Genomic DNA, 16153 nt, shown 5'->3' with positions numbered 1-16153 from the left:
GGAGTCCGTCTATCCGCCAACCGCCATGCACCTCAATGAGACATGTGTAACAACTTTCCACGCTGATTTGTTGCAGTCGACTGTCTACTGGGATCGAGAGCGTCATAGTCCCATGTTGGTACTCTACTGTCTGCCGTGATCCTCCCTCCTGGCTGACTGTTCCACGAGCGTTACGTTGAAGCTAACTGCACAGGCATCGAGAATGCGGCTCGGCGAATACAAACTACCGTGTGCGATACGACGATCCTACTTTCAAACGGCTTACGCATTTTGCTGCATCACGCACGTTGCTGGCTGCCGCTTCAAGTGGCACCGGCGCGATTTCGAAGCTAGTATAATCCACAGCCTCGTGTGCCAACTCACTGAACGTTGCAAGCGTCGCGAACTTGCCGCGTGGTCGCAATGTCAACACCGATTCGATACCGAGCCACTCGATCTTCACATCGGGAGCGCTATCCGTATTGATGTCCTGCTCAATGCTGTTGCACTATTGCACACCGGAAGGTCACCTGGCAAGCTGACCGATCCTTACATCGACGATCTATGACTCCCTCAGTAGGCTGCTAACCGCAACATATGTTTGTCCGCTAAGTGGTACCTTATTGACGGTCCCAGAGGCATACCATGGCGAGGTCTCTATCCTGGCAAAGAGCTGCGCTCATGCTTGGACCGCCCTGCCTTCGACATGGACAAGCCGGCTGATATCGTCGCACGTCGACGTGGATACTCGAGCTCCAGTGACCGGGACAGTGGCTATGTCAGTCCATCGAGTGCGGATGAATCTCTCGACGCAGCCAAGTCGCACGCGAGGGCCGCATCGTCACAAAAAGCTGTCACGGCGACTTCTTGTCTCCTTGAAGAGGATCTACAACGGACACCGACTGCGAACTCCTCAGCACCGGTTCCAATCAACGAGCTAGTGCACGAATTGATCTTCAAGGACATAATTCCTACAGACCCAGCAATATGTGCTCACGACGGAGGTCTTACATATGGCGAGCTAGATCGCTTATCGACCGTCCTTTCCCGGAAACTCATCGAGCTCGGAACAGGCCCGGAGAAGATCGTGCCACTGTGTTTCGAGAAGAGTATGTTCATGCCAGTAGCAATGCTGGCAGTGATGAAAGCTGGGGGAGCCTCAATGGCGATAGATGTCAGTCAACCAGAAACCCGATTGCGTACGATGGTCGATCAAGTAGAGCCAGAGGTCATTCTGTGCTCTTCAAGTTGCAATACCCTCGCCCATGCCTTGCGCCCTGGAGCCACCATTGTTCCGGTTGGTGAAGAAACTCTCGCCGGCGAATCTCCAGTCGACACAGCCTCAACAAAAGCCTTCGAACGACGAGTGAACCCATCGAACACTCTTTACATTGTGTTCACGTCAGGAAGTACGGGAACTCCAAAGGGCGTCGTCATCACGCACAGCAACTTCAGCAGCGCTCTGAGATACCAGACTTCTCATCTTGGCTTTCGCAGAGATACGAGAGCTCTCGACTTTGCGTCATACGCCTTTGATGCGGCGTGGTACAATACTTTACATACGTTATCAGCTGGTGGCTGCCTTTGCATACCATCGGAGAACGACCGCAAGAATGACATCAACGGCAGCATCCAAAGACTGCGACCGAACTTTGCAAACTTCACGCCGAAGGTGGCTGAACTTCTCGATGATGCGTCACTGCAGCAGCTGGACCTGATCGAACTTGCAGGCGAGGCTCCAGATGCGCGGCAAGTGGCCCGCATGAGACAAAAGACATCCGTGCGCTTCGCATATGGTCCGGCAGAGTGCTCAGTCTTGTCAACCGTGACTACTGAGCATGCGATATCTCCGAACATTGGTTTTGGAGTCGGCATCTGTACTTGGATAGTTGACACAGAAGACCCGAACTCCCTCGCGGCTCACGGTGAAATTGGAGAACTCTGGATCGAAGGACCGCTTGTGGGCAAAGGCTACTACAAGATTCAAGCAAAGACCGCAGAAGCTTTCGTTGAAGACCCTTTATGGCTCTTGCAAGGAGCTCATGGCTCCGCGGGAAGACGTGGCCGACTTTACCGGACAGGAGATCTTGTTCGCCGAGAAGGCCATGAGCTGGTGTTCGCTGGTCGAAAAGATGCTCAAGTCAAGATCCGCGGTCAACGTGTTGAGCTCGGTGATGTTGAGTATCATGTCGCGAGGAACCTCGAACAGACAGCAAATGCTAAAGTCGTGGCGGATGTTCTCAAACTCCAAGGAAGTCCAGATGGAACACTAGTCGTCTTCCTCAAGTCTGATGAAGATCTCAGCGCCGCACTGCTGGATCTGGATATCTTGTTGGCAGAAGTGCTGCCTGCATACCTGATCCCATCAGTATATATATCTGTCGAAAGTCTTGGTCTGGATGACATACCAGTCACACCCACGGGGAAGACGGATCGTCGAAGACTGCGGGAAATTGGATCTACGTTCACCTCAGACCAACTCGCCAATCTCAATCTTGCACGCAGGGCGTGGAAACCTCCCGATACGCCGACAGAGATTACATTACGGAAGCTCTGGTCACAGGTGCTCCAGATCCAACTCCAGAACATCGGTGCAGACGATACCTTTCTGAAGCTTGGGGGCGATTCCGTAAAAGCGATGCGACTTATCCCTATTGCTCGACGAGAAGGCATCAAGCTTAGCGTGGCCGACGTCTTTAGCTTTCCGATGCTTTCTGATCTTGCACGTCACGTCGATGAGAATTTGTCGACGAAAGCTGAGTCCGATGAACATGGCTTCGTCGAACCTTTCGCACTGCTCAAAGGTGAGCAAGCAGTTGCACGACAATATGTTGCGGATCTTTGCGGAGTGCCTCTTCCAGATATCGAGGATATCTTTCCGTGCACGCCACTCCAAGCAGGTCTCATAGCTTTGTCTGCCCGAGGAAGTGTCGACTACGTGGTGCGGCAATCTTTTGAGTTGAAACCGGAAGTCTGTCTAAACAGACTAGAGAATGCTTTGGGCGAACTGATTCAGGCCGAGCCAATCCTCCGCACGAGGATTGTTGACGTAGCAGGTGAAGGCTTAGTACAGATCATCGTCAGAAGGGCGCTTGAGCCAGTTCCGCGAGTTTCTGACGAACATTTCCAGCAGAAGAGGGGAATGTGTACAGCTCTTGCCCACTTCAGCTTCAGAACAGACAGCCCCAGTGGCAAAACATTTTTGTCTTGGACGATGCACCATGCAATTTGTGATGGTTGGTCCGTCCCGCTCTTGCTCGATCAACTAGAGCGAGCCTACTCTGAGCCACCCCTTCAGCCATCGGGGCAGTCTCAAACATTTGTCAAGCACGTCTCGTCGATTGATGAGGCCCAGTCCGCGGACTTCTGGCAACATACACTGGAAGGCGCAGAGGCAGAACCGTTCCCCAAACTTCCTACTCCGAACTTTCAGACGAAGGCGGACGGCGAGGTAGAGCACGACATACGAAGTCTCCGGTGGCCAAAGGGAGAAGTTACCCCCTCGACTGTCATTCGTGCGGCGTGGTCGCTGCTTACCGCACAATACACGGCCTGCAACGATGTAGTCTACGGAGCTACTGTCTCTGGAAGACAAGCGGCTGTGCCAGGCATCGAACTCATGACGGGCCCGACGATTGCCACATTACCTGTTCGAACGGTCCTGAGGCCAGAAGAAAGCGTCTCGAACCTGTTATCCAGGATACAAAAGCACTCCATCGAGTCAATAGGACACGAACAGTTCGGCCTGCAAAACATTCGACGGGCGAGCGGCGACGCAGAGAGAGCTTGTGACTTTCAAAGCATCCTCTTGATTCAACATGCCGATCAGAATTCCGACAAAGAGAGCTCTGTCTTCAGCAAGGGGCATCGAGTCCCGAAGTACGAGCTGAAAGATTTCAATCCGTACGCTGTGATGCTGGAGTGTCAACTACAAGATCATGGAGTCTTCACTCGAATTAGCTTCGATTCTCGAGTCATTGAGGCAAAACAAGCATCGAGAATGCTTCTACAGCTTGACAGGATCTTGCGCCAACTATGCTCCATGCACAATCAGGGGGTAAAGCTGGCCGAAATCGAGACAGCCAGCGACCAAGATACCAAAGCTGTCTTGCAATGGAACATGAAGGCCCCAATTCCGGTGGAAAGAAGTGTCCACAATCTTGTGGCTGCAAATGCACAACGACATCCACACGCCTTAGCTGTCTGTGCTCACGATGGTGACCTCACGTACCGCGAGCTTGACGATCTTTCAAGTCGTTTGGCGTTCCATTTAGCTGTTCTTGACATCGGTGAGTTCTGACATCCACCAGCATCGTTGGCCTGCAAAACTTATTTCTTGTAGGTCCCGGCACGATTGTACCCTTGAGCTTTGAGAAATCAAGGTGGGTGCCTGTATCAATGCTCGCTGTCCTCAAGACCGGCGCTACATTTGCTATGATACCCCCTTCTCTTCCCAAAGCACGACTGCATGCCATGCTGCAGACCGTGTCGGCGAAGGTCGTGCTGGCTCTTGCAGAGAATGCTCATCTGTTCCAGATGCAACTTGTCATCTGTCCCAGGCAGGCGCTGACCAGGCGTCTTGGGGCTCAAGAGCAATTGCTACATCGAAAGCTTCCCGCTTCGTCCATGGCGGCAGTGATGTTCACCTCTGGTTCTACCGGAAATCCGAAAGCCATCATGCTGGATCATCGCAGTCTCGCTACCGCCGCTTTTTACCTTGGTCGAGATTGCGCAGTCAACGATTCCACTCGGGTCTTTCAATTCGCGTCGTACTCGTTCGATGTCAGCATCCATGAGACTTTTATGGCACTGATATACGGTGCTTGTGTCTGTATACCTTCAGAGAAGGACAGGGAGAACAACTTGGTCGGATCGATCGACAACATGAGAGCCGACTGGGCGTGTCTTGCTCCCTCAGTGGCCGGCATGCTCTCGTCAGAAGATGTGCCAGCGCTCAAGACGTTGGTCTTTGCTGGAGAGAAGCTTACCTCGAGCCATTTCTCCAAATGGGCTGACAAAACCTCAGTATTCAATTGGTATGGTCCAGCAGAGGCATCAGTCTGTTCGATAACTCCAGTAGATCCTTTGACTTGGAACGACGGTGGCATCGGATCAGGTGCTGCGGCAAGATGCTGGATCGTTTCGAGAGAGAATCCTAATCTGCTGGCACCGATTGGGGCGGCCGGTGAGCTGGTCGCAGACGGTCCGATTGTCATGAAGGGGTACCTGAATGACCGGGCTAAGAGCGATGCTGTGCGTCTCGCAAATCCACCATGGCTACCTTTGAATGAAGAGAGAAAGTCAGAGGGTCGTCTTTACAGGACAGGCGATCTCGTGCGTTACGCCTCCAACGGATCGGTAGTGTACGTTGGTAGGAAAGATGCTCAGGTAGGTTGGAGCAAGGTGTCTTTTTCTGAGTATTTGCTAATTGAAGTTACAGGTCAAGATTCGTGGCCAAAGAGTCGAGCTTGGTGATATCGAGCATCATGTCGAAAGAGAGCTCTTGCACACAAACAAGGCTAGCATGCAGGTTGTAGCAGAAGTCATCACACCACTGGCCAGCAACACCCCCATGCTGGTTGCCTTTTTAAGGTCAAATGGCGGAGAGGGAAGCGCTCTTGATTTCATCAGGCGAGGCCTGTTGATCGGACTCGACGACAAGCTGGCTGATCGTCTCCCGAAACATATGATCCCCTCTGGGTACGTTGCTGTTGATACCATACCCACAACTCCTGCGGGCAAAGTCGACAGACGGCGTCTGAAGGCTGTTGGGGGTACTTTGACAGTAGAGCAGCTTCATGCCATGAATCCTCATCGTCAGACACAGGAGCCAGAGCAGGTGAAGACACCTGCAGAAAGACAGATGCAGAAGCTCTGGGCATCGGTGCTCAACAAGGAAGCATCGACTATTGCAAGAACAGACAGCTTCGTCCAGGCCGGTGGTGACAGCATAGCTGCCATGAGACTTGTTACAGCTGCACGACACCATGGCCTGTCGATCTCAGTCGCTGACGTCTTCAAAGCTCCCCGATTGATTGAGATGGCGACTGTTTCTACTCCAATCATTGAAGATATGCAAAGCATTGTTGAACCGTTCTCGCTCCTGGAAGACACCGAAGTTGCTCAAGCTGAGATTGCTGCCACGCTAGAAACTTACCCAGCGTCAATAGTGGACGCCTACCCTGTCGCAGAATTCCAAGCATCTTGCATAGAAGGCGCTCTGAAGATGCCGCCACAGCAACGGCACTGTTTCTACTTGGATCTTCCAAATGGGTACAGCCTGGAAAAGGCCAACGTCCTTTGCGAAAGCCTGTGGAACCAGATTGAAGCTCTACGGACCATATTCGTGCGATGGCGAGACCAGTACGTCCAGGTTCTGCAAACGGATATACGCCCAGATATCAAGCACCTCTCGACATCTACCAGCACCGTTGAGCAACTCATGGCACATGTACTGGACGAAGACTCATCTCAGCCTGGTGCTTTGGGGACCCCTTTCTGCAGATTCTTCGTCTTTTCCAGGGCTCAAAGAGAGTGTCGACTAGCTGTTCGATTGTCGCATGCTCAATTTGACGGCACCAGCTTGTTGCACTTGATGAAAGCTGTCAAAGTCATCCATGACGAACAGACTGTTCCGCCCACGCCGAGGTTTTCCCACTTCATGCGCCATGCGATCGACAACGCAGAAGCGGCACGAAGTCACTGGAGCAACCATCTGCAAGGGTCCAGTCTTACCAATCTTGAAACTGTGCAACACGGCATCGATGAACCTGGCTTGGTCGAGGTGACCAGGAGAGTCAGTTTGCCGCAGTCAGCCTCCGGATATACTGCAGCCACCATCTTCACATCCGCTTGCGCTCTATTCCTAGCTGAGGCTTCTGCATCTACAGATGTTACTTTCGGTCGTGTGGTCTCTGGTCGAGCCATGTTACCAGTGCATCTTCGAGATGCCGTCGGCCCTTGCCTGAATATCGTTCCAGTGCGAGTCCGCTCGATCGACGATACCGCAAAAGTCATCCAAAGCGTGCACGACCAGAATATTGATGGGATGCCATATGAGACATCGGGCTTCAAGGATATTGTTAAGCATTGCACCGATTGGCCGGAGTCGACTCGTTCATTTGGCTGCGTCACGCATTTCCAGGACCTTGGAGATGCCGAAGAAGAGATTGGTGGCGTGATGAGGACTTTGAAAAATTACCAAAGGGCCAATGGTAACATGCCTGAGGGTGGCGTCTTACGAATATCTGCTACGCCTGAGCAAGATGGCATGTTACGGGTGGATTTAGCCGCGAATGGGCGCTTCCACACCCACGAGCAGCTGTCTCGATGGGCTGATCAGCTGGCTGTGCATCTACGACTGCTCCAGGGGTGAGCTTTCACACCTGAAAATGGTATTCAGAGGTAGAGAACCGAGTATTGACTGTAATCGACTTCGACTGTGGAAGTGAAGTCGACTAGCATGTGAGCTAAAATTGGCACTAGTCCATAGTAAGAAGGAATCACTTGGCAAGCCGTGTACCTTGACACAAACTTGATGTTCCGTCGTCAAATTCATATCTTCATCATTGACATTTTGTCCGATCTCTTCATCGTACAGCACAATGTAGATGCAGGCCCAGAAGGCCTGCGGAATACAATCCGGCGGCGCCTGTCAGCCCTGTGCCCTCCTCGCGACCATGGCTTTCTCCCAGCTTCAATACTTGTATCTCGGCGGCGGTGGATAGTACGCTGCTGGCTGCCTGCCACCGTCATAGTACTCATCACGATAGTACGGCCTTGTGGTCGCCCCATAAGGATTCCGCGATGTGCTTCTCCGCCGTTCGTATCCCACCTCCTGGCTCCTCCGCGCCGGACTCCTCGCTCCTCTAGAGCTCGAATAGCTCTGCGCACGCTCCCTTTTGATCTTCTGCCGTTGCCGGAAGCTCGGATACTCGAGGATGATGTACCAGGCGTGGAGGACGCCGGGTATCCAGGCGAGGAAGAGGAGGCCGATGTTGATGAGGAGGTCGGCGCCGCAGCCGCGTCGGATGAAGACCACAAGAGGCGGGAGGAAGATGGCGATGATGCCTAAACAACAGCCGCCCTGTGGGTGTGTTAGGCTTGATTGAGAAGGAGATGCGACGAGGGATGACATACCAATACCATAGTTGGAAGCTATGCTCGCTCAGATACGATGTCTGGATTCAAATTTTGGATGGAATCGGTGGTGATTGAAGATGGCTTTTGAGGTAGAGTCCAAGATGTTTCTGCCTGCCTTCAAATCGATCGAGTCACTGTTCAGCCTTACTTCAAATACCGGAAGACATGGGTGCACTGCATAGAGGGCATTGCCACGTGCCAAGCTGTCACATGAGCATGACGTCCTTGTCTTACACAAGCCAAGAATACTAGCGCACGCTACATGAATATGACAGCAGCACGCTTCCGGGGTGTACCTGGGCACAATCTTCAAATCTCATGTGAGACCTATGTGAATCATACAGTGGAGGAGCTTTGGTATTGAGATGAACTTCTGCTGAATACATTCAAACAGAACGCTGAGTAACAGTCTAGAAGCTACGTTTCGATCCTTGTCGTTTTCGAAGAACATTCGCATTGTCACGATCAGGGCTTCTTCTGCGTCTTTGCAATTTCCACTTCGTCCTCTTCATTCTGGTCTGCATCCCTCTTGCGCTTGCGTGTCATCACCTTCTGGCGTTGTTCTATGGGATCGTCTCGCAGGCTGTCTCGCACTGCCTCAGCAATCCTGATGCGATCCTTCTCTCGACCCTCTGCTGTCTCGCTCTGACTTTCCCATGGGCAGAGATCTGAGCCAGCATCCCACTCGTCCATCTCGGGTCTCGGTGCTGCTATCCTCTCCCGCCTCGTGTGCACTGCTGTTGAACCACGCCCATCCTCCACATCATCAAGCCACTCAGCAACCCATGGATGTTTCTCTGGTCCGCAGAACGGTTTCATGAACACATGGAACTGCTCTTCGCCGTCTTCAGAATCCGCTGCAAGAGATGAGGACTGACTGTCGTTTGGTACGCGGACTCCTAGATCGTGGCAATGGCGGCGTGCAGCTCGGAACCTCTCCCATGCTTCAGTCAACTTGCGAGTGAGACGATTATTCGCCTTGAATTCTCGCCGACCAGCTTCGCTTGCGCTCTCGTTCTTGGCTTGTTTGATCCTTCCCCAGTACCAGTCAAAGTCGCATTGCGCCTCCTGAACATCTCCGGCACGGGCGTTGAAGTCACGCTGTGCCATCTGAAGTGGATCGAGAGGCTCGTATGACGGATCTCAGTTTCGCCTGTCATGATGACGAGGAGGTGGTGTTGCAGCGTATTCTTTGACTCCATGTCGACGGCCAGATCTGCTATTGGGGCGATCACGGCGGAGACGGTCTTGCGAGAGGTGTCGACGAGGAGATGCGCTTCGCGAACGGCGGCGGTCGGGGGAGCGTCCACGTGTGTGCTCTTCTCGAGAAGGGGCACGTCCTGAGTCGATCCGTTGATTGGCATTGCTTTGTTCGTCCTGAGAGTGGACACCATCTTGCGGGACCCTGGCGTTATGATGTACCTCCCCCTGCTCCGGAACCGCCCATTCGCGCAGGAAACCATCGTCCAGTGAGTGGGATTCCGAATCGTCATGATCCGTAAATCCGTGCGCCTTGAAAAGGTCGTACAGTCTTGCGTAGGTGCCAAGCTGGCTCAGCTCGGCGACCTTCTCGGCCTCTTTCATTTCTTCTTTGAGTGCAGCTCTGCGCTCTGCAACCAAGTCCAGCTTGTCGTTGAGCATGCTCGATTGAAGATCCAACGACATCAACAAGCTGTATGACCCTGGGACAGCCTCGACAACCTTCATCTGTGCCGACAACTCCTCTTGCTCCTTCTGTACCCATTCTTCGAATGTCCTGAGCACAGGATTCTTCGCTTTCGCTGTTTCTTCCTGTACTATCGCTCTGATTCCGTCGTCCAGAGATGTTTTGATTTTGTTGAGCAATTCTTCGCTCACTATCATCGCTGCTAGGCGGCTGTCTTCGTTGTGGATTGCCACTATTCGTGAGTCGCTCACTGGTTGAATCCGGCCGTCTTTGTCCACGAGCTGGTACGACGGCAAGGACTCCACGGCCGCGTGCAAGTCGGGACCAGAGCTTTGTTCGTACTGAGAAGCCATGGCTTTCTCCGGGATATCTCAGGTGTCTGTATCGCTGACTGAAGGTCCGGCGCCTGGGATGGCAGTAAAACATGGGGAATTGTGAGAGAATGTAGTGGGAAAGTGTGTTGAGGTGATGTCTTTGTACAGGTCTTAAAGACCCTCGTGTGTAACATCTCTGTTGTCTGTCTGGGTTCTTTTCTCGGCTTGCCGCTATTACGAGGCTCATTGTCCCTCAAAGCGCACCCTTCCTATTGTCTCGTCAATAAGCCCAGCTATTGTAGCTTCGAAACAAGCTCACACAATAATCTTCACCTCACTGCGGCCATGGAACCTCACCGTTGACTACTATAGTCTCTATTCATGAGTGAAAGACTCCCATTGACGCGCATCTTTATTGTGTGGTCCTACGTTAGACGTATTGTAGTTTCTCCTCAATATGCGCATCATCGTTATAAGAGCATACTCATCCTCCTACCCGCATCCCACTCAAGGGGAGCTGGTATTACGCTGCTGCAGGTCTTGAAATGATGAGGGAAGATATTTATCGCGGAGAAAACGACTTGCTCCCGAACGCTGGCCGTTCCCCATCGCATCGCCCATTGTCCACGCCATCGATCGACCCTCCATCACCATTGACCACTGCAGGGAACAAGAGAAAGAGGTCAGGAAACGAAGCTCCCAATCCGCGCGCACATCCTGCACCACGGCTTCAACCCAGCGCTAGCGGATATGGCACAAACTTCATCTCGAGGGCGACCCAGCCTCTTCAGTCGTTTGTGAATAGTACTCGACCAACAATATACGGCACATTGCAATCGGCTGGCTACTATCGCACTGGTATTGTCCTAAATACACCTCTCAGCGCGATCAACAAGTTCTATCCCGGGCTAATAATACAATTTTCGCACCATGCTACTGCTCAAGATCGGAGAGGAAATCCCTTGGTAGCTCCTAGCTTTGTTCAAACGACAACTGCCAAAGTGTCCTCAAAGTTTCGCTACGGAATTGTACTGGTCGTTTACGACGACGGTTCAATTCTCATCCTTCCAATGTTCACACATGGAGGCAGAGGCATCACCGGAGATCGAAACAAGCAGTTCAAGTTCTACATGCTTGTAGCAGAAGAACAAGATCTGCCTGAGTACAATCCGACCAGTCACGATGTGCTCAAAGTTCGGAATACCTTCAAAGATAGCAGCACCGGCCGATACTACAAGATCAGTCGCGACTCAAGTGTCTGCCTCTCGGACTCATACACAATCAAATACAACGAGTACGTCAATTCGGTCGCAAACCTGGACTTGGAAAGCACCCTAAAGCTGCTCCAGAAGTACGATGAACTGAAGAAGGAAGCGCTGGATCGCTCTTGGGGCAATAAAACGGAGACCGTGAGAAAGTTGTTGGAGGAGAGGCGGGCAGTGAAGACGACGACGAATGGAACGAAGCACAAAGAGACAGAGGAAGAAGAAGGAATTGAGAATGTTGCAGAACAGGAAGTTGGCTGAAGAAATTCTGCAAGACGAGGCTATGCAACACTAGGCCGAGAGGCAGGGGAAGCGCAAGCAAGATTGGGATGTCAGCCATCAGGGCGGCCTATCATTCGCCAAAAAGGTGAAGATTCGAAGATAGCTGTGGTCTGATCTGAGCTACTCAGAACCAGTGGTACCAGATAAGAGATTCAATGGCTCGATCGCTGCCAGCTCGTGCTCTTTCCTCAGCGCCTTGGGGGAATTGAGTTCAAATGCAAAGTTCCAGATCATTCCTGCGACCGACTTCGAGTATTTCGCACCGTGACCAAAATCTTCCGGCTTTGAGCTCTTGGCACCGATGTGTTGCAGAACGCTAGGAGTCAAGGCCCAACGCTGCTCTCCATGCTCGTTGGCGTATTGCTCGGTCAACATATCGGCGAATCCGACCCGAGAAGTCTTGTACCACTCGATAAGATCGCGGGCCTTGTGACGCGGGAAAATTAAGCCTTGAGCACAACAGCCAAAGTCATTCATCTTGTTGATTCCATGCGGTAAAGGGAACACGGTGACCCTTCCAGCGGCGAACGTAAGTACAACCATCCACGGCGCAAGTACCAAGCAGATGAGCAGCGACAGTCGAGGAGTCAAGGCGTGTCTTACGGCATTGAAAGTAGAACGGCTCCAGTGTACGAGAAGAGAAATCGTGCCGATGGTTGTGATGGACCAGAAGGCGTAGACAATCCAGTACTCGCTATTCCAACCCAGAAACTGTTCAGTATAGAACATTCGCAGGTAGAGGAAGCCGTTCGACATGCGCTCGGAAGATGCTTGTGCTTCTGCCTGCGGAATTCCATTGACACTGCGATGATACCAGCCGTCCATAGCAACGACATCGTCTTCGATGATGGCGATATAGGGCGTTTTAGTTGCGTAACAGGCTTGCATCAAGTAGGTGTAATCGTAGAGGCCTTTCGTACGATGCTCGACGTCTTCGCGTTCCAGGGATTTGACATAGTCAAGCTCATGCTGCGACAGATTGTATAGCAGAAGCTGATCTGTCAAGTGTGGCAGCCAGGCTTCGTGATAGGCTGGATGAATTGCTGGGTCCGTATGTGGTATGAACACAATCAGCTTGATCCCTTCTCTTTCCCTGTCCGTCAACCCAGCCAACAGAGAGCCAACAGTCATCCGGAGGTAGCGAGCTCCTTCTCTCGCTATCGATGGAATGCCGATGCAAAGTCCTGGGATAGTCGCCGTTTCTGTGGCGGGAGGCTTGACGTCGGCCGCAGTCTCGATAAGTCGCAGTGCCTGTCGCTGACGAACAGCGCTGTACTGCCGACTGTAGGCAATGTTGGGGTTGAAGAACCATGAGCCTGGGTCCCTTGACGAGGTGTTGCGCACGAGAAGCGTGGCGACGAGGACAAACAGGATCAGCGACCAGTAGAGGGTGAAGCGAAGAGGTGAAAGTCCAGCGCAAGAGGCCAGTCGGTTGTAAACGCGCGGCAATCTGTGGGTGAGATCCATCTCAGGCGGAATGGCAGAGTTGTGTTGAATGATTGCTTTTCGTCAGCGGTGCAGCAACAATCAGTCACGACTTACATGGCATGCCGCTCGCTGCAAGGGGCCAGGTGCGGTACAACATTCTGAATCACCTTGTACGACGTGTGCTACAGTACAGCACGTGGAAGGCATTGTTTGCAGGGGCTGACAATGCTCAAACGCCGACACAAACGATAGCTTGCTACAGTTCGAGTTATTAGTTAGTACATACACACCACCTTGCCGCTCCACCACCGGAGTCATGCGAACGGTGTATACAAGACACAGCATCCCATATCCGATTGACCGGTAGTATGTGTCATGACAGGTTCTTGTTTTGCTCCTTAGTATCATGCGTCCTAGTTTCGAGGTACTTCTGGCTCCACATGCTGGATTGTGGCGAGAAGTGCATGAAAAATTGCTTGCTATCGTGTGCAAGGAGATTGGTGTAGTACATGATGCCGTCAGTTTTCACTCACGGCGCGGCCCGAAAGCTTGCCGAGAACCGCGATGATCGTCGTCTCGAATTGGCTCCTTTTCTCCCGCAACTACTAGACAGGCATCTATACCTTTACATTGTGCACCTCACTTGCACTGCCCGAGCCATCCGACCCTGTCGAGAAAATTGCAGTGGAAAGCATTCTCGCCGCTTGGCATCAACTAGCGCCGCCGATGGCGCCATGTAAGTTCTTCAGAGCGACAGGTGTTACAGCAAGACCTTTCCTACATGCGTTCTTGGCTGGTTGACAAGGAGGCTGCCGTGTCGACGCATCTCTAATCCTCAGTCAGTCTGGCTTACTGGAGGCAATCCCCCTTGTTATCTTTCACGCCCCCAGCGATACCGGCCTTCGAAGGCTTGCTGTAGTTACAAAAAAAGTCCTGCAGAGAACTCGACTAATGTCTATTTTCACAGCGCGTAACGGAGTCAGGTACCTTGGATCGTCAGTGGCGTATTCGTCTACAATACATTTACCTCCGTCTTGGGCGCACCTTCGAAGAACAGTGTTATAACAATGGAAACTATCGTCGGCAATCCTCGTCGAGTGTCTGAAGAGGAGGTAGCAATACACATCCACTGGCTAGAAACGTGATAGCATTTTCGTCCGTGAGTCCCGAAACCCAAGCGAGATCCGCGAAAAAGGGAAAAAAAACAGGTCGCAAGTAATAACTGCGTGCAAGCGAAGGCTTAGAGGATCGCTGTCACGACTAGCTTTGATTGAGAGGCGCAGCTGAGCAAATGTAGCCGAGTGATGTGTTTTCGTATTCGTACTGTCTTCAGCTCTCGCTACAGCCAACCACAATGAGATCATAGCCATCTTTGTCCTCAGGCACAGCCACTGACATAGCCGGTTGCTCTCTTGATACCTCTAAACACTTTCTTATTTAAATGAAAATGCAGAGGATTCGTTCCTGCACTCATACAAAAGCATATTCCACGCAAGTAACGACAACACCGATAAATCCTACCGAACTTCAACATCACCAACCTTAACAACAATCCCACCATGCTCTTCGACGACAAATCCACCATGCTCTACGACGAGAAATCGTCCATCTCATACACCTCCGCGAAAGACCTCGGCCCCGAGATCTACTCCGTGGCCTCTTCATCATCAACTTCTCAATCGCTTCCCTCAGAATGGGCTCTCACCAAAACGAAAAAATCCCTCTTCAAATCCACGCTCTACATCACTACCTCCTCGGGCACTCCGCATCACGCGGTCTCGACCCATTGTGGCCACTCGGGCGTCACAATCCACACCACCAATGACCAAGCCTCAGAGCCACTCATCACCGCGAGGAGATACCTCGGAGACTTCGACGTACGAATGCCTTCGCACAACATCAACTTGAAGGCCAGCGTACGCTGGCGCTTCACAACCCACCCCACAGTTCAATGGGACATGATCATGCCACACGGGGGCGTCGAGCATTTCGAGTGGGCGAACTCGCGCGGCAGCTGGAAGTTGACTCGCCGGTCTGCCGCTGGCGAGGAGGATGTCGTCGCCAAGTGGCATTTCAGCTATTGCTCGTCGCGGCTTTCGGGTGATTTCGAGTGCGTGGGCGCGGGTGCGTCGGGTGAGCTGGGCGAGACGTTTCAGTATGTGGCGGCGGCGATCGCGTTGGCTATTGGGAAGGTGGATCGGGATACGAATATGGCGGTGTTGGCGGGGACGAGCTCTTGATTGTTCTTGGGTTGGGGAATTCGATGGAGGGAGAGGAACCTCGCAGGAGATGTGCGATTTGTTTGTGATTGGCGTTCTTGATACCCTGTCTGTACGTGCAATGGCAATGCTCAATACTCGTCAATGCTTCCATTTCCTTGCACTGGCGACTATGTGGTCAGGAAGAGTGCTTGTAGCATGATCTGTGAAAGGATGGAGAGGGCAGCACGGCGAAGGAAAGCATCGATCCAGTCGCATTTCTGCCGACAAATCCGTCTCGAATCATGGCGAAGCGACACGGTTCGGGCACAGTCACGATTTAAATGTCCTGGGTCACAGTACATGAAGGTATAGAAGAAATGCATGATGAGGTATTGAATTAGGGGATTTTGATTTCGACATACTAGAAAACATATCGCAGGAATCCTCAATCACTCCTCGAAAACAAAAACTTACAAACATCTCTCATCTACTGAATCCACGCACCTCTCAACCCAACCTCTCATAGTGCCTCCTCCTCTTCATACTATCCACAAACCTGTCCGTATCCTTCTTGCACCGTTCCGACGCGTCGCTCCGACGAGGAGTGCTTTCAAAGTAAATCGTGTTGGGTTCATCTTTGGTGATCTTGCATTTCCGCGCCCAGCGGTGGAGGCGGAAGCGGAGGGATATCATTGCATCGTTCATGGTGCGTGGGCTTTTGGGGGTTCTTGGCTTGTTTGGAAAGGGGTTGGGGAGGTTGGAGGTATTTGTGCTGGGGGATTGGGATGAAGGGGTTGTTTGGGGGGCTTTGTTGGGGGGTTGGTTTCTGAAAGGATGGGTGAGACTAAGGAGGTAGAATAAGGAACGGTTTGTTTG

General features: G+C 52.2%; 6 protein-coding genes across 6 annotated transcripts; 3 read left to right on the top strand and 3 right to left on the bottom strand.

Annotated features, from left to right (window-relative positions):
- Positions 1 to 685: 685 nt before the first annotated feature.
- Positions 686 to 7354, top strand: M409DRAFT_61478 (uncharacterized protein; the record flags this gene model as incomplete). Its single annotated transcript, XM_033814777.1, has 3 exons — positions 686 to 4268; positions 4322 to 5367; positions 5420 to 7354. The coding sequence occupies 3 exons, from the start codon at positions 686 to 688 to the stop codon at positions 7352 to 7354; spliced, it is 6564 nt and encodes a 2187-aa protein (XP_033659528.1).
- A 321-nt stretch (positions 7355 to 7675) lies between these two features.
- Positions 7676 to 8127, bottom strand: M409DRAFT_30863 (uncharacterized protein; the record flags this gene model as incomplete). The annotated part of the gene is made up of 2 exons (XM_033810104.1): positions 7676 to 8065; positions 8119 to 8127. 2 exons carry the CDS (start codon positions 8125 to 8127, stop codon positions 7676 to 7678), a joined length of 399 nt encoding a protein of 132 aa, XP_033659527.1.
- A 459-nt stretch (positions 8128 to 8586) lies between these two features.
- M409DRAFT_61477 (uncharacterized protein) lies at positions 8587 to 10140 on the bottom strand (the record flags this gene model as incomplete). The annotated part of the gene is made up of 2 exons (XM_033814776.1): positions 8587 to 9231; positions 9544 to 10140. The coding sequence occupies 2 exons, from the start codon at positions 10138 to 10140 to the stop codon at positions 8587 to 8589; spliced, it is 1242 nt and encodes a 413-aa protein (XP_033659526.1).
- A 506-nt stretch (positions 10141 to 10646) lies between these two features.
- M409DRAFT_61476 (uncharacterized protein) lies at positions 10647 to 11466 on the top strand (the record flags this gene model as incomplete). Its single annotated transcript, XM_033814775.1, has 2 exons — positions 10647 to 11395; positions 11442 to 11466. 2 exons carry the CDS (start codon positions 10647 to 10649, stop codon positions 11464 to 11466), a joined length of 774 nt encoding a protein of 257 aa, XP_033659525.1.
- A 302-nt stretch (positions 11467 to 11768) lies between these two features.
- On the bottom strand, positions 11769 to 13115 carry M409DRAFT_30860 (uncharacterized protein; the record flags this gene model as incomplete). The annotated part of the gene is made up of 1 exon (XM_033810103.1): positions 11769 to 13115. The coding sequence occupies one exon, from the start codon at positions 13113 to 13115 to the stop codon at positions 11769 to 11771; it is 1347 nt and encodes a 448-aa protein (XP_033659524.1).
- A 1520-nt stretch (positions 13116 to 14635) lies between these two features.
- Positions 14636 to 15316, top strand: M409DRAFT_30859 (uncharacterized protein; the record flags this gene model as incomplete). Its single annotated transcript, XM_033810102.1, has 1 exon — positions 14636 to 15316. The coding sequence occupies one exon, from the start codon at positions 14636 to 14638 to the stop codon at positions 15314 to 15316; it is 681 nt and encodes a 226-aa protein (XP_033659523.1).
- Between the last annotated feature and the right edge of the window lie 837 nt (positions 15317 to 16153).

This window comes from Zasmidium cellare, assembly GCF_010093935.1.
Source record: "Zasmidium cellare ATCC 36951 unplaced genomic scaffold M409scaffold_75, whole genome shotgun sequence".
Classification (NCBI taxonomy): domain Eukaryota; kingdom Fungi; phylum Ascomycota; class Dothideomycetes; order Mycosphaerellales; family Mycosphaerellaceae; genus Zasmidium; species Zasmidium cellare.
The sequence above is the reverse complement of the archived record's forward strand: the minus strand, read 5'-3'. Positions and strand labels throughout refer to the sequence as shown.